This window comes from Dipteris shenzhenensis, chromosome 10 (genome assembly GCF_047967505.1).
Source record: "Dipteris shenzhenensis isolate YYH24624 ecotype China chromosome 10, Dip_SZ_1.0, whole genome shotgun sequence".
In the NCBI taxonomy this organism is placed as follows: domain Eukaryota; kingdom Viridiplantae; phylum Streptophyta; class Polypodiopsida; order Gleicheniales; family Dipteridaceae; genus Dipteris; species Dipteris shenzhenensis.
The window spans coordinates 42209588-42233156 of NC_141605.1; the positions used below are offsets into that span (position 1 = coordinate 42209588).

Sequence of the window (23569 nt, forward strand, 5' to 3'; positions counted from 1 at the left end):
AGAAGATGTCCTACAGGATATACCACCTTTGGAAGATCTCCCAGACATAATTCTGCAGCCTGATCTACTGGAACAGCCACCGTTTTAGGTGAACAGCAGGCTGGACAGCAAGACCAATGGGTCCGAAGGTCCACTCGACAAACGAGGCAGCCAGACAGATTTGTTCCAGGGGCAGATTTTATTATGCTTACAGACTGTGGAGAACCTTCCTGTTACAAGGAAGCCGTGCAAATGCATGATAAAAGGCTATGGGAACTAGCCATGAAGTCCGAAATGGACAGTCTCCATAAAAATGGTACTTGGGAATTGGTGCAGTTGCCTAAGGGCATGAAAGTACTGCCATGCAAGTGGGTGTATAGATTGAAAGTCACACTTGGAGCTAAGCCAAGGTATAAAGCCAGGTTGGTTGCCAAGGGCTTTAAGCAGGAGTATGGTGTCGACTTTGATGAGATCTTTTCTCCAGTGGTTAAGATGACCACACTCAGGACTGTACTTGCTTTGGTTGCATGTGAGGATTTGGAATTATGCCAACTGGATGTGAAGACAGCTTTTCTTCACGGTGATCTTCATGAGGAGATCTACATGCAGCAGCCAGAGGGATATGCAGTCAAGGGCAAGGAGTCACTTGTATGCAAGCTTAAGAAGAGCCTTTATGGGCTGAAACAGGCACTTGTTTAACATGCCACTTGTCTAAAATCTAGACTAAATCCTATTACATGCCACTAAGGGCCATTCTGGAGTCTTCAAAGCTCTCGGTCACACGAACCGCCTCCTGGATGCTTGTCAGGCTCCCATTACGCTTAGGAAAAATAATCCTTCCTAGTACCTGCAACAATTAATTAAAGCGCACCACCATGGTACCCATTAATTGTTAGCGCTTTGCATGCAAATAACACACTGTGGACTAATCCTAGTCACGGTGGGCATCCCCACTGAACACATGTGCACATCTAACAAATATATATATATATATATATATATATATATATTCTCTGGTTGACCGGAGTCAACACTCTTGATTATAATTAAAGAGCTTTGACCAAGGGTCAAGGCGCCTTAATTATAGCCAAGTCTCTCCAACCGAAGTTGGCACATCTTGGTTAACCGGGGTTAACCCTCTTGGCGCATGCCAAGTCTTGTTGACCGAAGTCAACACTCTCTGACCGTAGTCAGCTCTGTAGTTCTCTGGTTAACGGCAATTAACCCTCTTGGTAATAAACCAAGTCTCCTTGACCGAAGTCAGGTTTACTTGACTAGAGTCAAGTATCTTTGACCGTAGTCAATCCTTTGACCATTAAAATAACTCTTTGACCATAATTAACACATATAAAACTCTTTAATTATGATCAAATAAATGGTCAACTGTACTTTGACTTAGGATATTTACATTGTGGTGACATCCCCTCGGCTTCTATTCAGTTGACCTCAACTGAAAAGCTTCCTTGTAAACATCCAAAAGCTATGGATGATCGGATAACATGTCTTCGTCCATCCACTTGGCATCTAATGCCGTATAATTTTTGAATTTTACAAGATATCTGTAAAACTCCTTACCCTGAGGGCCTTTACGTACAGTATGGTACACAATTTGCTATGGCTGAAGGACTTCCTCCAGCTCATCCACTTCTGGTGGATCTTCTGTTACTGGTTCTGTAGGCTCTGGTCCTTGGAATTTCTTTAGAAGACTCACATGGAATGCATTGTGAATCCTCCAATGCTCTGGCAATGCTAATCTGTATGCAACCTTATTTATTCTTTCTGTAACCCTGAAAGGGCCATAGTATCTGGGAGATAACTTTGCATACACTTTCTGTTTGCCTTTAAAATTGCGGAGCCTAGCTTTTTCAAACTTCAAAAGTACCCAATCCCCTTCCTTGAGATCTAACTGTCTCCTATGCTTATCTGCATCTCTTTTATGTTTCTCTTGAGACCTTTCAATTGCTGTCCGGACTTGGCTGTAAGCTGTCTGGAGGTCTCTCACAAACTGATCAGCTGCAAATATTTCATCTTTGGTCCTCAATATAGGTGGCAAAATCACCTTCCCATATATGACCTCAAAAGGAGCTTTCCCTGTAGAGCTATGTACTGTATTATTGTAAGCAAACTCTACTAACGGTAGGTACTTTTCCCAGTCTGAACTTTGGTCACCCACGTAGCATTTCAGCATATCCAAAATTGTAGAATTTGCTACTTCACTTTGACCATCTGTCTGGGGATGGAAAGAAGAAGAAAAATTCAGATTCGTCCCCATGTTATCAAATAAAGCTCTCCAGAATAGACTGGTCATTCTGGGATCTCGATCACTAACAATGGACTTAGGCATACCATGATGTTTAAAAATTTGTACCATGTAAAGCTTATCCATATGATCTGCCTTTATGGTTTTGCGAACCGGAATGAAATGAGCTTGCTTGCTGAATCTATCTATGATAGTCCAAATCCCATCATTCCCTGACTTTGATCTCGGCAAATCAAAAATAAAGTCCATTGTAATACTTTCCCATGGTGCCTGAGGCACGGGGAGAGGCATAAGTAGGCCAAGTGCCTTCCGTCTATCATACTTCATTTTCTGACACGTAAGGCATTCAGTAACAAACTGATGTATATCTTTCCGCATTCCTGGCCAAAAGAAATACCTCTCTAGTGCTAGAGTTGTTGCTGTAATTCCTCTATGTCCAGCATAGGGAGGTGCATGGCATTCCCCCAAAATCTTTTTCCTCATCTCCTGGGTGATGCATAGGCAATCATCTTTCATTAAATACCCATCTTTCAGGGAATAGTGATTGGTGGATTGCCCCTCTTGTATTTGCTGTAAAATTTCACCAAAATCTGAATCATGAGCATATTGCTCCCTCATGTCTTCCAAGTCCTGATGATAAGCAATAGTCACATTATTGACCTGGGGTCTTCGGGACAAGGCATCTGCCACTCTTTTCCGAATTCCTGGAGTATGGACAATCTGAAAATGATACATTGACAGCATGTTTGCCCATTTCATATGCTTCTCGGAAAGCTTGGTCTGAGTCAAAAAGTATCTCAGACTTTGGTGATCTGTTTTGACAGTAAAATCTGCACCCAAAAGATAGTGTTTCCATGTATGGATGGCATGAATTACAGCCAATAACTCTTTCTCATAGATTCCTAAATATCTTTCCGCATCCCGAAGTCGCCTGCTTTCATAGGCTACTACATGACCATTCTGATGCAATGCAGCCCCAACACATTCTCCACAAGCATCGCAATCCACATCAAAAGACTGATAAAGATCCGGAACTACCAAAATAGGCTCTGTAGTCAACTTCTCCTTGAGTATATTGAATGCTTTCTTCTGTAATAATCCCCATGTGAAGGCTGCATTTTTCTTAGTAAGGTCATGTAATGGAGCTGCGATATCAGCAAAATGTCTGATAAACCTTCTGTAGTAAGAACACAGGCCTAAGAAGCTTCGAACTTCATGCACAGTTTTCAGCTCTGGCCATTCCTGAATGGCACGGATCTTCGCTGGATCCATTTGTATCCCATTCTTGGATATTATATGCCCCAGATAGTGGATTTCTTCCAAGAAGAACTCACTTTTCTTGCTGTTTGCATAGAGCTGATGATTTCTCAGCTCTTGAAACACTATAGCAAGATGTTCTCTGTGCTCTTCCTCTGTCTTAGAAAAAACTAAGATATCATCAAAGAAAGTACCCGTAAAATGCATGTACTTCCGGAAGATGCGATCCATCATTCTATTGAATGTGGCTGGAGCATTTGTCAACCCAAAAGGCATCACTAAGTATTCATACAACCCGAATGTAGTGCGAAATGCTATCTTGTGCACATCTTGAGGCTGTATCCTCACTTGGTGATAGCCACTCTTTAAATCTATCCTGCTGAAAACTGAAGCTCCATTCAACTGATCCAGCACATCATCAATGCGCGGAATAGGGAATCTATTCTTGATGGTCATTTTGTTCAATGCACGATAATCGACGCACATACGGAATGAACCATCTTTCTTCTGTACTAACAGTACAGGGGAACAAAAAGGAGATGAGTTGGGCTGAATTAACCCTTTGGACAGCAAATCCTGTACTTGAGCCATAATCTCCTCTCTCTGAGTCGCACTGACTCTATAAGGTGGTCTGTTTGATGGCTCACTACCAGGCATTAACTCTATCTGATGATCTTCTGGTCTCTCTGGGGGTAACTCCCCTGGCAAAGCATCAGAAAAGCAATCTTTAAAGTTTACAAGAAACTGAAACTTATCTTTGTCTGCATCATTCATTTCAGCATGCATATCATTCTCTTTTTCTTTTACAAAAACCATGTACGCAGAAATTGCAGACTTTATTGCTTTACCACATGAAACATCAGATACAATGGGGATAGTATCTCCTTTATTCCTGGCAATTAAACGCTGATTTTTCCCCCTATGCACAAACTCCAGCACTCTTTCAGGAAGAGTCAACTTCACTGCCTTGCGGTGAAACCAAGGCATCCCCAAAACTACATCATAATGTTTCAGTGGAGAAATGAAGAAGTCTTCCTGATCCACATAACTCTGAACATGAAGACGGAGCTTCCCTATCAAGGGAGTAACTGGCACAGGATTCCCACAAAACATTTGATCTGCATCCAAAGCCCTGCCTAACTCCTCCGTCTTTATTCCCAGCCTCAGGGCTAGATCCTCTGATATGAAATTATCAGTAGCCCCTGGATCAAATAAAATTAGCGCTTGATGGTCTCTAACTTTGCCCCATGATAGCAGCAATTCTCGTTCTTCTGGGTTCAAAGCATGACCCAATATATCAGGAATTCCCCCCGCCATTGGCTTTTGCGGTCCTCGTGGCTTCTCTACCTCTTTTCCCTTCGAAGTTGAAGGCTTTTCTGGGCACTGGGCAGCCACATGCCCCTCTTTACCGCACCTGAAGCATTTCCCATCTCTACGGAATTCCGCTATCTGTTCAGGGGTGAATAGAGATTTGCCCTTATAAGTTCTTGAAAACTGAGTACCCCTCAAGTTGAAGGGATTGAAGATGCACTTGGTGGCATGACTGGAAAAATGGCCATAGGGGTTTGAAAAGGCTAGGATTTGCTGTGGCTCCTCTTTCTAGGTTTACACACCACTAACTGAGCTATCACTCCGGTCTCACCTTATGAGCTTGTGTATGCACTAAAGCCATAGCCTTGGCTGAGTTTAAGGAATTTTTGTTAAAGTTTGAACGCAGCCTTGCATGGAACCTCTTGAGCAAATGGAGCTCTAGGTACTATAACTACGTCAACAATTGGAGGAAACCAAAATGACTGCCAGTTGACCAATGGAGACGGCACAAGAAAAGAGGAAGGAAAATTTTGACTTAAAGATGAAAAGCTAATGAGGATGCCTGGGGAACACAAGAAAGTTTATTTAGCCTTGCACTCGGATGCTTAGAAAGACAAGGACCTTGACAAAAGTTTCTACCTTGGTGAAAATGACCATCTGAGGTTTGAAAAACTCTAGACCAAGGAGAGCTGTAGCTTTATGCCAGCTTGATGGGAAGAAGATGAGCTGGCTCTATAATGTGTGTACATATTCTAGATTTTGTTTTACTGTCATTGGCCATCGTAGAATTTTGCATACGATGGCCCATTTATACTTGTTTCTTTATCATTGCATGGGTGGAATCCATATATGCGTTTATGTCACAGAAACAGAAGAAGCAATGCTACCATGCTTATCTCGATAGACCGTAGCTGCACCACGTCCACTAATGGATACGTCCAGCTCAGAATACCTTCAAAATGCCAACAGGACGATTAGTAATGCACACATTCGAGAACAATGAAAATGAGATATATATATATATATATATAGAGAGAGAGAGAGAGAGAGAGAGGACCTAAACATGGTAAATGTGACTGTTTCAAGCTGATAATGTTCCAGAATATCTGTCTATTATAAAAATTTACGCTTCTTCATCTCATGAAATGGCATTGACATTTTCATATCTAGTATATCTTAAAGCAGTGCATTTGACCCTGCAACGAAAGCCTACAGATGAATGTAATACCATTCAATTTGTAAATAGAATGATACTATAGAAAAACAGTAGCGAATTTGATGTCTTTGTAGCTTTGAGTATGTATCACAATTACCCTTTTCTAAAACAATCGGTTAAGCACTTGTCGCCAATATGCATAGTACCTCAACAGAATAGATTCATCATGTGGTACTATTAGAAACCTTTCACTACGGTTCAAAAGGTTGATCACTCATTCAAATAGGCATTTAGCACTCTGTAAGATAGGAAGCGTACCTTGCACCATCTTCTTGTTTCTTCTTCCCAATCTCTTCAACAAGCTGCCTCCTAGACTGTAGCCCTGTAGTCGTTCCATCTGCCATTTTCTCACCCTTTCTTGGAACATTTTGAGGAGACACATCTGCGATTGCATGGCGCTTCTTCTGCCGTGGAGGAAGGGAGTCAGGAGTCTTCTGCCTACCTCTCCTTGGGGGAGAAAGATCGGGACTCTTCTGTCTACCTTTCCTTAAAGGAGACAGGTCCTGTCTGCCTTTCCTTGGAGGAGACATGTCACGAGTCTTTGGCCTACCTTTCCTTGGGGGAGAAAGGTCCGGACTCTCCTGTCTAGCTTTTCTTGCAGGAGATACGTCAGGACTCTGCCGTCTACGTTTCCTTGGTGGAGACAGGTCACTGATTGCCTGCCTGCCTTTCCTTGGAGGAGACAAATCTGCATCGTCATGCTGGCTCATTCCTGAATATGCAAGTAAGTATCATCACGCTAAATCTTGTGGGAGACATATCTGCAGGCTTATGATGATTGTGTTCTTCCATAGAAGCCTATCATAGAAAGCAACGTAAGATAACGTACCATGGTGATTCTTTCTGAGTGGTGACAAGTCTGGACTGTCATGCTGAAGCTTTCTCACAGGGAATGAATCGGGTGTGTTGTAGCCACTCTTGCTTGCAAGAGTCCGTCCATTGGGTGAATTTGTTTTTCTTGCTGGCGATCCTAATATCAAATCCATAAGATTGTTACAATGCATCCCAGAAAATAGCATATCCAAAGAAAACAACTCTTTTCAATCGCATGAATGTCTGAATGCACAGCAATATTTTGCAAACAGAAAATAACTGCCGCTCAGTCATACTTTCAGAAGGTGAGTGAGGTGAATCATGCCGATTATTCCTAGGAGAAGGGGTCCCTGACCCAGTCCCATCCATAATCTCAGGAGAGCCTAAACCTGTCAAAAAAATGAATATGACATTATATTCAGCCGAAAGTAGGAAAATTTTGTTTTAAAGCGACAACACAGAGCTTTTACATACAAATACTTGTTAAGTTAAAGCTGCACCCACAGAATGTATTTCCCCTACTTTGTCTAGACAATAGGAGTTTTGTGCTCAGTCCAAGACTAAGGATCGAGCTTAAATGGCTAAGCTTGGAGAGGAGAATCTTAAAAGGGCTGACGTCCAACTACATCACTGGGAAAAAGATCTTTAAAAAGTGGCAGATCTTTTAAAAGAAGAGCAAGAAAGTGTCAGGCCTTAGGAAAAGATGAGGCCAGGCCTTGAAGTAGGTGACTACAAAAAGGGGAAACCTCATCTCTCTGTTTGTACAAATTTGACGGAGCTCACTACTAGAATTAATACGTATTCTCTTTTTCCATGAAACATTAAAGCATCAGTAATGCAGGCAAACGGCCAGGCGGCATAACTAACTCTTCTGAAACATGCAGCTAATCGAAACCAAGGAACACTAAAAACTCCAAGTAAAACCTAGCGTTCCAAAAGCTACCAACACAAACACGGCGCTGACCAGTAAAGGAATTCAAAAAGTACGTTGCTTCGACGAGTCGCTTATTGTAACCCATCCACTGCCGTCACCGGCCACCGAGAGGTAAGGACGATGCATTTTCAGATTTTCCATCCTTTGCATCCTTTTGACTTCAACGTCCTTGATGACGAGGGGAGCCTCATCTTCATTGTGAAATACAGCAAAGAGTCAAAACCATGATACTGCTACATCCAAACCCAAATGCTGAGAAAGACACACCATAAGATGGGCGAGAAAGAAACGATCACCTAAATCCTCTTCATCAGTTAATTCATTCTTAATTGGTTTTTGCCAGGAGGGATCATCATCCACAATGGTGACAGCAGCACCGAAACCGGGATTCTTGGAACCAGAAGCCTTGTTCTTTTTCTTCTTCTTTGGCTTATCAGAACCGCTGGTGTATCGCTTCAGATACTCTTGACGAGAAGAAGCCATGACTTGTATGCTTCAGGTCTGAGGATAGAGAAGCAACCGGAGAGAGTAAAAGAGAAACCCAAATCTCATATACTTCTTAAATTCATAATCTTCGTGACACTAATGCTCTCACAATGATTCATACACCCAATTCCTACATAGAAAAGCCCAAATCTCACATACCTCAACCCGAGAGTAAAAGAGAAACCCCAATCTCACATACTTCTTAACTTCATAACCTTCGTGACACTAATGCTCTCACAATCATTCATACGCCCAATTTCCTACATAGAAATTTCGGAAGCCCAAATCTCACATACTTAAATTCATAACCTTCGTGACACTAATGCTCTCAATAGGGGCCCCTAAGATTCCTCGAATTTAAAATTGGTTGATTAGTGTGGGTGGGAGAGTTAGAGCCACTCGGAGTGGCCGAATTAATCTAAGGTACCAAAGATATCACTCGAAGCTTCTGGATGTGGGAAGCCTCTCAAAGCCTCTATCACCAAGTGTGGTCTCGACGGTGACTCACATGTCGTGGGGATCTTGAAGGAATCTCGATGGAGCCTCCAATCCAAGCTACTCCTTGTGAGAGCAATGTAAGGCACGAGCCGTTCGCATATGTCACTTAAGCGGCTCCCGGATTGTTGCAATGTGTTTCCACGAGAGAAAGAGGAAAGGGGGAAAAGGGAGAAGAGAGGGGAGAAGGGGAAGGTAAGAGAAGAGTGAAGGGGGATGGAGTGGCAAACACAAAGGCACTACAAACGAAACAAGAGAACACCCAAAGACACTCTTGGAAGAGAAGAGGGAGCTTGTATTCCAAACTTGTGCATACAATAATGAAGACCAAAGTCAACCGTTTGGCCTTTTATACAAGTCACCTTTTGAAGGGAGGGCCAACCCTAATCTCTTTATACCACTCTCTCTTCTCATTATTTTACCATCCTCTTGGGCCCATCTAGCTCCAAGACACAATCCTGGCTCTACGGACTTGCCACTGTCCATTAAATCACATCACTTAACCAACGGTGGCATATTGTTAACCAATCTATTAACATGTCCCCCTTCCTGATCTCGATCTAGTCCTTTGGATCGTGCAACATGGATGGTTGTTGGAGTGTTGTCCATGAAGATAATGCAAAGTAGTCTTTCATGTGCACTGGGCTGAATCTTCTTTTGGTCCATTGCAGCAGAGGGATGTAGTGGCTCCTTGTTATGGAATGCTTGCTGGAAGTAATATGGATGAGTGATTCTTTTGGAACTAGCACCTCAAGGTTTGTGTGAGCTGAGTTGAGTACTTGTGACCATTCAAAGAAGGAATGAGAAAAAGGAAAAGAAAAATCTAAGGGGTAAGTTATTAGGAAGAAGGTGTTAGTAGGGATTGATGTAAGATCTTAGTGGTGTTAGTGTTACCAGAGTAAGTAAAGTGCATTCTCATGCTCCTCTTAAGTCCCATATTTTATTTAAGTGGGACTTCTAATGGATTCTCATTAGACTATATCTTTGTCATGCCATGTTTGAACATCCAAAGTTGTGCATGACATTTTGTCTTGCTTCTCTGCATTGAAGTTCCTTTAAAAGCCATTTCATTGAGGGCTTTGCTTGGAAGTATTTGAGCCAATAAGGTTGTGGCACGATCTGGAGCTTTATTTGACTGAGTCATCAAATCGAGAGGAGTCTGATAATACACCATACAAACCCCAAAAATGAAAACTATGGTTGAAGAGGTTTATAGAAGGGGGATTCTAGGAAAGACTTCTAAGCTAGAACTGAAAGAAAAGAAAAATAAAGAAAAGAGGATGAGTAGAAGTTAGATAGTTAATGGTGATGTTAGTAAAAGAATGTGAAAAAAGCTTTGAGGGTCACAAGAAACTCATCCAAACCCATATTGGTGTAATCACCTTCACCCTGGAGTTGAATGCATCCTCGAGAGCTGCTTGTGTAGAACTACTTGTCATTCCATGTGTGAACTCAAATTCAAGACCCTGATGACTTAGACATAAGTCAGTGCCATGTTCTGGCTCTACTGAAGGGGTATGTTGTTGATGCTGATTGGTCTATCGACTTTCCGTAGTGTTTGTATCTTATCTTCTTGACCAAGGGGCCATTAGGCAGATGTACTTGTGATTTGCCGAGTGTGCCTGCTGAAAACCTAAAGAGGACTGATCGCCTATTTTCACCTAGGACTTCCACATGTGACATATTGACCAATTGTGACCCAGACCTAGCAAGAACATCGTTTGATAGACCAACAGAGGAATATGAATTGTATAGCTATTTGGGACCTCATGTAAGTATGATAATCACTTGAAAGGAGAGTCACTAAGGCATCACTGGAGATATTTCTTAGTGAGCAGTTGTCATCCTATTGACAACAACGTTGCTTGAAGTCCTTTGAGATCCTTGATTGCAGCATTAGGTTCTTGTGGAGCTACTCCATTTTTAGGAGCAGGTTCTTGTGGATCTACTATTGGCATGTTTCTTATTGTTGGTGTTGCATCATTGAGCATTGCGATCTCTGATACTCATCGTAATAAATTGATATATGTCTATGTATCAAATGTGAGTAGGATTGCAATATCTCAGAGACCTTTTGCTTTTGTTTAGCCCAAGTTTCAGTTGAGAAAGTTGCCAGGAATGAAGATAATTCATTGTTCACATTGGAAGGTTCTTGTGGGACTTCCGTTGTGATGGGCATTACTTGTGTGGCTGATTCTTGCGTAGCTTCCCTGATGATAGATGCCAAATTTCTCAGTAAGGAAGGTTCTTGTGTGGCTCCCAATGTGGATTTAGCTTTTGTCTTGGCAGGTTCTTGTGTTATTGTCTCTTTTTTCAAGACAGGTTCTTGTGTTGCTACCAATTGCCTTGAAGATGATGCAATAAATTGACATGCCTTTTGATAGACTTGTGGTTAAGCAGGTTCTTGTGTTACTGTCTCCCTTTTTGAGACAGATTCTTGTGTAACTACTCGAGAGAAGGTAGATGAATTCCTTTGCGTATGATCCTCCTACATTGGTGCTTTTCCCTTGTCCTTGCAAGTAGGTTCTCAATGTTCTTGGCATCTTTGTAGAGTAGGTGTTTGTGTGACTACTATTGGTACATCTGCACTTATTGATGCTTTTGTATTGATAGATTTGGGGCTCCGCTCCTGCTTTTGCGATGGTGCTGGTGTACACTTAGGCCTAGGGCAAGTATGAATGGGCTGTTGATTGCTCTGGCAAGGCTTGGGTACCCATATATAAGAGTTGCCAAGGTAATATCCCTGGGCCTCGAGTAGTCTTGTGGGAAACCATTGGTAAAGTACCTTCCTTGTTGGATGGCATCCTCTTATTCTTTTATGTTGAGGTTTGTTGTTTACATGAGAGGGTGGCTAGCGATGGTGAGGCTTGATGTTTAGAGGAGGGGGTGGCTTTATATATTGAGGTTTCTTTGGAATCCAAAAATATGATTCACCCTCAAAGTATCCTTGAGCCTTCAATAGATCCTTTCGAACCCATATTTGCTTAGTTGCCTTTTGTCTTCATCTTCTTCCTTGGTGGCATCCTTGTCAAGGTGGGGAGGTGGAAGTAGTTGTTGATGTTGATCCGTGGCTAGCAATTGGTGCATCTTAATGGGATGATTCATCACCAAATAACCCTTTGTAAGTGTCTTGAAGGCATACCTGGTCAAGATGCTTTAATGTCTCCCAGGAGATGAGGTTGTGGCCTGCTCGCCCATCTATCATGGCCTGTATTCGGCATGTTGCACCTGTTGATGTTAGTTCTACCCAAAGTTGAGATGGAGTCATATCCATCTCGTTAGGATCAAGGGAATTGTCAATTCCTAATTCAATTTGATTAGGTAGTACCACTCTTATGGTGTAAAAAGGTGTAATGGAGTTAGGTCTTCATCATCAAGGTCTGAGTGCCCTCAGTAGTTGGTAGATCTATTACCGCTAGTGTATGCATCCAATCAAGTGAGTCTTCTAGTTTTGGTAAAGGAGCACACCAAGGTTCATCAAGACTCTTCTCATTGTCCTCTTTCTCATATTTTTTAACCAGCTTACTGGCACAGACCTATAGGTGGTATCTAATTCAGCTGCTGCAAATAGATTTCTAGACCTAGTGTGAGCCTTCCATGTTTGGAGATCAACCCTCACGACTTGTCGATCTTTCCTTAGTTAAATTGAGTGCTCCTATGGGATGAGCCGTGCCTCCATCAGCTAATTTAACTACCAAGGAAGTACTCTCTCTTTTGGGACTCCCCCACTTTTCCCAGCATTGTTTCGTGATGATGCTAACACCTGCTCCTCTGTCTAAGATTGCCATAGCTTTCTTATCATGAAAGGAGATGGGTAACATTGCATTCGTGTCATCACTCTCAAAATATTGGCCCAATTCTGCGGCCTTTGTTGATACATTGGTTGAGGAATCACCCTAGGATAATGACATTGGGATGTATCATGATTTCCCCAACGAACACAATGGGCACAATAGAGTTTTGGCCTAGCTCTAAGACAAGGGCATTCCTTATGAGATGATTTCACCCCACACCATAGTTTATCTCTTTGTGGAAATAAATGGGGGTTGCTAGGAGCATCTTTTGGTGCTTCTATCTTCCATTGTTGGCTCAACTTCTTTATAGATCTATGGCCAACTCTTCCGTGTTAAGCACCTTGGGCATAATGCTTACATCCCTAGTTGCTTCTGAGGTTGAAGCCTGTGCTATTTGGGACATATCAGAGGAAGCTAAGGATTTATCTTGTTGGGTCTTCTCCCTCATGTTATCCGCTAAGCATATCGATGTCTTGCTACATAGCTCAAACGATGTGGTATTTATAGCAAACAAATGATCATGCAGCTTAGCATCTCATAGCCCTATGAGGAAGCGTGACAGAAGTTGCACACTCATCCTCTCATGGGGTTCACATCTCGAGTTTAGATGTTTAATCCTAGTGATATAGTCACTTAAGGACTCAGTGTCCTTCTGTTTCACCTCATAAAGCTGGTTAAGCGGGCTCCACTTGGGACCACTGGGGGGAAACCCCACAAAGAAGGATTTATGCAATGTGTCCCAATTTATTTTCTCCTCAAGGTTTGAGGCTCTGAACCATTGTCTAGCCTTGCCATTAAGACTCAAGCTAAAAGCATTAACCTTGTTTAGATCCCCGATATCACTAAAGGTCTCATAGATTTGTTCAAATCTCTCAACATGGGAGACTGGGGCTCCTTCTTCTACAAACTTGGTGATTAGCTTGGAGATGTGATAGGCTTGCTTCTTGAGGGGTTGGTATCCCTTCCTAGAAACATTGGTGGTAGAGCGGTGGCCCCCCTTCCTAGTGCTTGCACTAGGATTCTTATAGCTTCGTTTGAAAGGACCGTTTGTGATATAGGAGGAGGTTGTGGAATGGTGGGCCCCGTCCCATACATTGGTAGTCCTAATGAAGGGTTCCATGGATTTGATGACATGAGGTTTGGATGGGAGGATCCATGCCCACTAGTATGCATTTGCATTGTGATTTGGGTCAGGTTGGGCCTAATAGGTTGGACTAGAGGTCCTCTAGGGAGTGGTATGTTCCTTGCAGGCATAGGCTTATAAGGGGCACTTAATGGGTGGGGAATATCTCCCATGTTTTGTTGCCAAGGAGGCATCATAGGGGATTCTAAGGTGGAGATTCCTAACTGTAAGCCTTCAAGGTTACTCCTCTGCCCTCTTTGCTCTAGCATTTGGGACCCTTGTGAGAATGTGGGTCCAACTCCATCCCCATAGCACTGTCTATCATTAAAGAATTGGTATGATGGGGGTTGATTGCCATTAGGTATCGTGGGACTTGGCTCCCTGAGTATTGCTTCTGACATCATTGGTTGGGCCGAGATTTGAGCCTATGACATTGTCCTAGTCTGTCTAGCAAATGGGTTTAGCCACTCTACTAGGTCTGTCAATCCAAACCTTCCCATGATATTGGAAAAGGTTTCCCTTAATGTAGCTACTGCTGTAGATGGGGTAGGAGAGTGGAGATCAGTGGTAATGGAGTTCAGAGCCACTGAGGCTCTAACATTAGAGGGTTCACCCATGTCTCTATCTTGACTCAGAGACTATTCCAAGGTGGATAATTCACCTAGCTGTGGTTCTTGCAAGGAATGAGAACCACTTTTGCACTTGCTAACCTTGAGGATGCCAAGCTAGGTATGGAGGTCGACAAGATAGTATTCAAGGCACTGCTGTCTTTAGGCTTAGAATGAGCTTGTAGAACTCTTCTTGATCTCAAGATCATGTGTTCATTGGCATAGTGGAGGCCTCAATTCTAGGTTGAGTTTGCCTCGACGCAGGGTCAAGGGGCAGCTTGTGGCTTATTTCAATGCAATTTGCATGCAAATTTCATCATTTCCTCATGCTAGAGGTCCCAATTTTCATGTGATTTTTCCTATTTCTGTGTTCCCTGAGCTATCCCTATGACTATGGGGATAGGGCTATGGTAATGACCCGTGGGGATAGAGCTATGTTAATGACCGACAGGATAGTGTTAAAGCAATGAGTCAACACCTCTTTGACTGACTGGATAGGGCTATGGCGACAACCCATGGGGATAGGGCTATGGTGACGACTTGTGGGGATAGCAAGTCGGTGGGATAGGGCTATGGCGATGACCCATGGGGATAGGGCTATGGCAACGACCCATGGGGATAGAGCTAAGGCAACGACCGGTGGAATAGCCTTATGGCATTGGGTCAACGCATGTTTGACCGACGGGATAGAGTTAAGGCAACGATCGACGGGATAGATGACTGATAGTAATTAATTAAGGCTATGGGCTAGGTACTAACATGTGTCAGCTCATGGGGATAGGGCTAAGCTGATGGGTCAATGCAAGTTTGATCGACGGGATAGTGCTAAGGCGATGCGTCAATGCAAGTTTGATCGACGGGATAGAGCTATTGCGAATGATGGGTCAATGCAAGTTTGATCGGTGGGATAGCAACAACCCATGGGGATAGGAATGCACAGTTTCACAGACTGGTTTTTTATGATTCTTCATGATTTGGAAGTTTCTGTTCATGTTTTTTTGTGATGGGGGATGCTAAACTACCTAATCTACCTACCAAATGCAAAAAAGAAGAAAGAAAAACAATATTTGGTTGAAAAATGAGATTTCTTGAAGAGGTGACTATCAACACTCAAAACCCCTTCCATTTTCAGCTTGATTCCTCATTCTTGTTTTTTTTTGTGAGTTTTGACGCCAAACACTCCTTTGCAATCTTTCAAACTATCTTCCTACCAACTCAAAACACTTAAAAACATACATAACAAGCTTCACATGATCAAAAAAGATTTCCAACTGATAGCTGCTTCTTTTTTCCATCCAAACACAAACTTTTTCACTCTTTCCTATCCTTCAACTCCACTATCAAAGTTCCAAGTTAAGCTTGAAATAATGAACAATGGGTAGATGACGAGAGAAAGCAAGTGCAATGCAAAAGCATACCTTGAACTCCTCGACAGTGGTGCCAAAAATGTGTGGTCTCGACGGGGGCTCACGTGTCATGGGGATCTTGAAGGAATGCTGATGGAGCCTCCACTCCAAGCTATTCCTTGTGAGAGAAATGTAAGGCATGAGCCGTCCACATGTGTCACTCAAGCAACTCCTAGATTGTTGCAATGTGTTTCCATGAGAGAAAGAGGGAAGGGGGAGAAGGGAGAAGAGAGGGGAGAAGGGAGGGAGAAGGGGAAGGGAAGAGGAGAGTGAAGGGGGATGGAGTGGCAAACACAAAGGCACTACAAAGGAAACAAGAGAACACCCAAAGACACTCTTGGAAGAGAAGAGGGAGCTTGTATTCCAAACTTGTGCATACAACAATGAAGACCAAACTCAACCATTTGGCCTTTTATACAAGTCACCTTTTGAAGGAAGGGCCAACCCTAATCTTTTTATACCACTGTCTCTTCTCATTATTTTACCATCCTATTGGGCCCATCTAGCTCCAAGACACAATCATGGCTCTACGAACTTGCCACTGTCCATCAAATCACATCACTTAACTAGCAGTGGCATATTGTTAACCAATCTGTTAACACACCGCGGTCTTCTTATATCTTTCCCTCTGCCTCTTCAGGCTCTCAAAATACAGCAATCAGAAGATCCGCCCATGGGTAGATGGCTAATTGGAGAGAGGAGATTGGGGTTCTCTTTACTTTGATCTCGTCTAATTTTTTGATCTCTTATGTGAATGATGCATTGCTACAGGATGAGAGATATTGATTGGGACAACAACAGACTGACTGATGAGGGGGAGGACAGCAAGCAATGGCGGACTGATTTGAATTGCAAGCAAAGGTGGATCCATGATATGTAGGCACAAAGCAATGAGGATTGATCTATGGTATGTACCATGTAGGACCTGAGTGCGACCATGCTCTCTCAGAGTAGGTTTTCCCACTCGACAAGAACTACGATGAAAAGGCCCAAATTTGTAACAGAAGATGAATTTTGATGCGGAGACTAAGGCAATATTTCTCTTACATTCCTTGCCATCCTCATGGGATACCTTCTGTATAGCTGTCAGTAACTTTGCACCTGGTGGAGTACTGAAATTTGATGATGTTGTGGGTAGCTTGTTGGCCGAGGACATTAGACGAAAGTCTATGGACAGCAACAAGCAGGATGCAGCCTTAAATGTGCAAAGGGGTAGATCACAGTTCAAGGGGAAGTCCCAAGAAAGAGGGAAGTCTCGTAGCAAATCCAGGGCACAGAACATTGAGTGTTACCACTGTGGCAAGACGGGCCATATGAAAAAGGATTGCTACAAGGAGCAAAAGGATAAGAAAAAGAATGCAAATTGGGGTGCAAATCAAAAGGAAGAGAGTCCAAGGGAGGACAAAGGAAAAGTGAAGATCGAGGAGATCAATGCAGTCACACATGATAGTGACAATGACGTTCTCTTCATGTCTAGTTTATCTGCAGAGTTGCTTACCACTTCAGATGATGCATATTCCCAGGATTGGATTTTGGATTCTGGTGCTTCATTCCATGTTACTCCCCATAGGGAATGGTTCTCCACTTATGATAGTGGAAAGACAGGTTGTGTGCATCTTGGAAATGACTATGCATGTGACATAGTGGGAGTAGGTGACATAAAGTTTTCTTTTGCAAATGGGTCTGCATTTATTTTGAAACATGTAAGACATGTGCCTAAGTTGACCAAGAGTCTTATTTCAGTGGGTCAGCTAGATGATGCTAGTTTTCACACCACTTTTGGCTTTCAGAGTTGGAAAATTAGAAGGCCTCTATGCTTTTGGCCAGGGGTGACAAGTGTGGGACTTTGTATCCCTTACATGTATCAGGGGTATTTGATCATGTTGTTGCAATAACCGAGCAGCCAAGCACTTCTTTGTGGCATTGCAGGTTGGGGCACATGAGCCAGAATGGAATGAAACTCTTATGCCATTTGGGTTATGTACTGCATTTGAGTTTCTCTGATTTTGAATTTTGTGAGCACTGTCTCTATGGGAAGCAAACTAAATCAGCCCATAAAAGAAGGGGAAAGAAAGAGTTTGAAAAGCTTAATTTGGTGCATTCAGGCGTATGTGGTCCCATGCCTACACGGTCATTAGGCGGGGCTGAATAATATGTGACATTCATTGATGATGCGACTAGGAAAGTGTGGGCTTATGCTATAGCTCGGAAGAGTGATGTGTTCCAGGTATTCAAAAATGGCTGGCCTTGGTTGAGAATCAGTCAGGTAGAATGCTTAAATGCCTACGAACTGACAATGGTGGATAGTATCTCTCTCAGGACTTTCAGCATTTTTGTGATACACGTGGGATTAAGAGGGAGCTCACATCCCCTCATACTCCAGAGCAAAATCCAGTTGCAGAAAAGATGAACCGTACCATTCAAGAAAGGTTGCAATGCATGCTTTCCAATGCAAGTCTTTCTGGTGGTTTTTGGGCTAAGGCAATGAAGACTGCAGTGCATGTGATCAATAGATCACCTAGTAAGAGTTTGGATGGTGGTATTCCTGAAGAGGCATGGAGTGGCAAGAAGCCCTCTTACTCTCATTTGCGTATATTTGGGTGTGAGGCATATGCACATGTGCCAAAAGAGCTTCGAAAGAAGCTAGATCCTAAGTCTAGGAAATGCATCTTTTTGGGTTATAGTGAAAGTGGAGAGATGGGCTATCGTCTCTGGGATCCAGAAGCAAAGAAGATCATACGCAGCCATGATGTAGTCTTCAATGAGAAGAAGTCAATGAGAAGAAGATGCATAAGGCACCCATGAGGGATGTGGAAATGAGGAGAATCACTTTCCAGGATGTGAATCTACCTGCATATGTTGATAGACAGCAAGCTGTCCATGCACCAAATGTGCAAGAAATGGTACCACCAAGTACTCCCACAGGTATACAATCAAGGGTAGATGATGGATCATCTATTGGTGGAAATGATGAGCCGAATGTGGCTGATATGCAGGTGGGACAGCAAGCTGAAATGCCCTTGAGAAGATCATCTAAAGTGTCTAGATTTCCTAATAGGTTTGTTCCAGGGGTAGACTATGTGATGCTTACTGATTGCAGGGAGGCTTCTTGCTACAGAGAGACTATGATGCACGAGGATCAACGCAAGTGGGAGTATGCTATCCAATCAGAGATGAGTTCACTTATGAAGAATAAGACTTGGGACTTGGTTTCTTTGCCACATGGAAAGAAAGCATTGCCATGTAAATGGGTCTGCAAAATGGTCACAGGTGATGATGTGCCTAGGTACAAGGCCCGTTTGGTCGCTAAAGGGTTCAAGCAAGAGAAGGGTGTGGACTTTGATGAGATATTCTCTCCGGTTGTGAAGATGACCACACTTAGATGCATGCTTGGACTAGTGGCATCAGAGGATATGGAGCTTATGCAGATAAATGTCAAGACAGCTTTCTTGCATGGGGATTTGCATGAGGAAATTTACATGGTGTAGCCGGAAGGCTTTGAAGAAAAGGGCAAAGAGCATTTAGTTTTCAAGCTGAAGAAGAGTCTCTATGGTCTTAAGCAAGCGCCTAGTGAATGGTATCAGAAGTTTGATGCTTTCATTCGGTCCCAGGGTTTTAGAAGGAGTGAAATTGGCCACTGCCTCTACACTAAAAGGGCTAAGGATGATAGCCTGATAATCTTGGCACTATATGTGGATGATATGCTATTGGCTAGCAAGAATACTTATGAGCTAGATGCATTAAAGGCCAAGTTGCATGAGGCCTTTGATATGAAGGATTTGGGATTTGCAGGTCATATTCTTGGTATGTGCATCACGCATGATCGGAGTAGGAAACTCCTTGGGCTTTCACAAAAAGAGTATGTTACAAAAGTATTGCAGCATTTCAATATGGAGGGGGGGAAGGCAGTGAGTACTCCATTGCCTCCATATGTGAAACTGAGTCATACAGATAGTCCCAAATCAGATGAGGAAAGCGCCATGATGGCCAAGGTTCCTTATGCATCAGCAGTTGGGAGTCTTATGTATGCTATGATAGCTACTAGACCAGACATTGCATTTACAGTGGGAGTTGTTAGCCGATATATGGCTAATCTAGGAAAGAGGCATTGGGAGGCAGTTAAGTGCATCATGAGGTACATGAAGGGTACCAAGGAGATGTGCATCTGCTTTGGTAGAGGAGACATGCATGCACTTGGGTACACAGATTCAAACTATGCAGGGCATGTGGATAGTAGGAATCCACTTCTGGTTATGTGTTCACCTTTGCAGGTGGTGCAGTGTCGTGGATGTCTCGCGCACAGAAGTGCGTTGCTTTGTCTACCACAGAGGCTGAGTATGTTGCAGCCACAGAGGGTTGCAAGGAGAATAGTGGGAGATTTGGGGATTCATACAGGTGTACCGACATTGCATAGTGATTCCATGAGTGCTATTCAACTAGCACGGAATCCGGTCTTTCATGCAAAGACCAAACACATTGAGGTCAGGTACCATTTCATCAGGGAGGTACTTGAGGACAAGTGCATAGAGCTTGTCAAGGTTCATACAGATGATAACCCTGTAGATATGCTGACGAAGAGTCGACCTAGTCAGCGGTTTGAGTATTGTCGTGTATTGATGGGCATTGGATAGTATGCTCACTGGTTGTTCTCCCTTAAAGGCACATTGTGCTTTAAGTGGGAGGTTGTGGGGGTTAAAGGTCACTGTGCCTTTACCCCGGTTATGTACAATACTCAAACACATATATAAATGAATGAAAAAGAAGATTAGGGTGGTTCTGCACCCACCAAAACTTGTGTGGCTCTTTGTTTCTCTCTCTCCCTCTTCCGTTCTTGCTTTCGTTGAGAGCACTCTCACTGTGGTGTGGCCGAGAGCCAAAATCTGGCCAGATTTTAACCAAGAAAGGCTAACAAGTGGTCATTCTCGACCATCAAGGGAGATGCGACGGCAAAACGAACATGACACATGGCCCCAAATTTTTCAAGGGGCACCGTATTTTTTGTTGTGTTTTAATGGACTTTGATCCGATGACTGAGATTCAATCTCAATCGATACATGATCTTGAATACGTGAAGTCATAGTGGTTAAAAGAGAATCCATCAACCAGGGAGATATAAGAAGAACAATAGACTCCGAGAATGGCTGGGGAGGCCCAAGAGTTCAACCGTATGAAGCAAGGCACAAAAAAGAGGAGGTGGTTTGCAAGAAAAAGCTAAGTAGTAACTGGAAGTGGAGAAAAGGACAATTATCACCATAATCTTAAATAGAGACAACAATCACAACTGTGTAAAAAGTAAAAAGATTTAGTGATCATGGATGAGTAGTCAGGACTCCTGAGACTTTGAGAAGGAGAATCTGCTTCATAAATTAGTCTAGTTACCATGGTGCAAGGAGAAGCCAAACACAGATTGTTAAGTGATGGATGCCATAGCAAGTATACCTAGTAACCATAGTGATCATCATCCCTTTAACACACACAGGGTGAAATTTGGGGGGCCTGTTGCAAGGATTAGAGAGTTGAGAAGGATGAGAAGGAAAGTTCCTCTCCGGGAAAGTCCTATATAGGAAAGATACTAACCATACTCTCCCACTAATCAGGTCAAAGAATCCTAACTATACCACTAACCTAAGATCTGATCCTAGTCCCCCACTAACCCGATCAACTTGACTGACTACTCACAAACCCCCCACTTTCCCAACCCACCTCCCAAAAAATCCACTCCTTCCCTAAGACCCTTTGTAGGGCCAAAAAGGTGGAAAATCCACTAAGGCCCCACTATTTTCAGGTAGGTTAATGATTTACATATTCATAATTTTCATTAGTCAAATACTTGGGGGTATATAACAAAAAATCACTGAAAAAATGAGAGCTAGTAGTAGATGACCTTGATATAAAGATGTAGGCTAAACTTGAACAAATGTTTTGTAAGAGTACTTTTAGATATACAAAACAATTATGTAGCTATGCAAGATTAGAAATAGCTATGGATTGCAAGCTCTTATGTACTCTACTTTTTGCACTACTGGTCACATTTGATCTTGTTGGATTCACAAGGAAGCTACAACCAACATCGTCCCAAATTGCAATGCAAACAGTGTCCACCGTCTCTTTAATAAGACTTGAGTGGACTTGTTTTATGAACCACTTGCATCCAATTACTTTTTTCATTTTTGCCTATGAGCCAATGTGAGTAGACCCATTTGATGTTTTGGAATTTGAATTTTCAACCAAGTTAGGTTAAGCTTTCCAGCCCTAGTTAGCAAACCTTTTTTTTTGCACTACCGAAGCCACATTCTCGTCAAATAGGAACAATAAGTACATGCAACCCTAAACAATGCACAATAAGATGGAGGAGGTGGGGAGATGCGGCATGGACATAAATGCTAACAGTGAAGAGGGGGTTGATTAAAAGAGGTTCCTATTTCATGACAACTCACAACCATAGCAACATTTGAATCCATATGTAAAGAACAAAAATTGAATCCGTAGCACCCTAACACAACATTTGAATCCTCATGTAAACAACAAATGAAATAAATATTGAAACCATAATGTTTTAAACCAATTTTTCATAACCATCACAATGAAAGCATATTAGCTTAACAAAATAATTGACAGACCTTAACAACACTATGTAAATCCACAAGATACAAATGTACATAATGAATACAATCCATTAAAAAGAAGAAGAAGATCCACGCACAAAAAAGTACATCTGTGCCAACCTAGCAAAATAAAATACATATAACACAATACATGTCTATAAAATATGTGGATGTACAGCTGTGCTAACCCCAATAGTCTAGGTTGAGCATATACAAAATAGATGTCTACAAAAATAAATACATATAATAGAGCTAACCCAGCTACTTTGGGTTAGCATATACAAAATAAATGTCTACAAAAATAAATACATATAACAAAGCTAACCCAACTACTCTTGGTTTAACTACTTTGAATCTGCCTCCTTAATGGTCAATTGAGGTCTCTGGGCTATTGCCCTCCATCTCTCTCCACCTGCCACTCAATTAGCTATCGTGGCATGCTATGATATCCACCATGCACTAAAAGGTGGCTTTGTACCGCTAAACACGCATAATGCATCCTCCATCTACATCTGATGTGCCTCTTGCAATGATAATAGTCAGCTCTAACTTGTGTCTCGAACTCTACACGAGTTGATGTATCAGCATCCATTATGTTTTGCTACTAATCCACTACCTATGTACTACTTGCATGCCTATTGCCTCCTCATGGCTCTCTCTCAAAACACGAGCCAACACACTATCATCAAAGTCCTGGTCTCTCCACGGAATAGGAGTTGGCTCCTCAATGCCCTCAGGAATGTCAAAATAGCCCTCCTCCCATGACCCTCTCAATATCCTCACACGTTGTGTGAGAAATGGGCCTTTGAGTCACATGGTCCATCTCAATATCTCTAGGATACAACGAGTCCATACCCAAAGCCTAATATGTGACAAAGCGGACAGGGGCTATGCAACAAGGGGATCTAGACCTAATAGTCTTAATGCATGTACAATGCAATCCACCAAAAGGCCGCTGCACACTAGAATAATCCACCCTATGTCCCAATACAAACTTGGCATACAAATGCATACCAAAGTATAATGGGATCTAATTATTATTAGGCATTCTTACATTGTTAGCAACCATATATCGACTATAGATATGTGCTACTACCAATGGGTGAGAACACCTACATATTGTCAGGGGTCTCCCCCTCGCTGGTCTAATGCCGTGCCTATCTAAGAAGATATCTTAGACTAGGATAGCATCCCTAATAGCAGGCAACCTCTTGAACTCAATGTATGAAAGGCTATGGGATATAAGATCAATGAGATGAGTGCGTGTCCAATCCTCTAAGTT

At 42.5% G+C, this 23569-nt stretch overlaps 1 protein-coding gene across 3 annotated transcripts in view; it reads right to left on the bottom strand.

The window, feature by feature from the left end:
* Nucleotides 1-9054, bottom strand: part of LOC147897848 (pre-mRNA-splicing factor of RES complex protein) — a 41644-nt gene extending 32590 nt beyond the window's left edge. The window contains exons 1-7 of one of the 3 annotated variants that reach the window (XM_087380470.1): nucleotides 8765-9054; nucleotides 8067-8271; nucleotides 7824-7961; nucleotides 7133-7225; nucleotides 6853-6993; nucleotides 6282-6735; nucleotides 5695-5759 (exon numbers count right to left, since the gene is read on the bottom strand). In XM_087380470.1, the coding sequence (XP_087236596.1) occupies nucleotides 5695-5759; nucleotides 6282-6735; nucleotides 6853-6993; nucleotides 7133-7225; nucleotides 7824-7961; nucleotides 8067-8253 (1078 nt within the window). In that variant the 5' untranslated portion in view covers nucleotides 8254-8271; nucleotides 8765-9054. Of the gene's footprint in view, nucleotides 1-5694; nucleotides 5760-6281; nucleotides 6736-6852; nucleotides 6994-7132; nucleotides 7226-7800; nucleotides 7962-8066; nucleotides 8272-8415; nucleotides 8499-8764 lie in introns of those variants that run through there. The other 2 variants (XM_087380469.1, XM_087380471.1) reach the window with 2 other exon arrangements.
* Between the last annotated feature and the right edge of the window lie 14515 nt (nucleotides 9055-23569).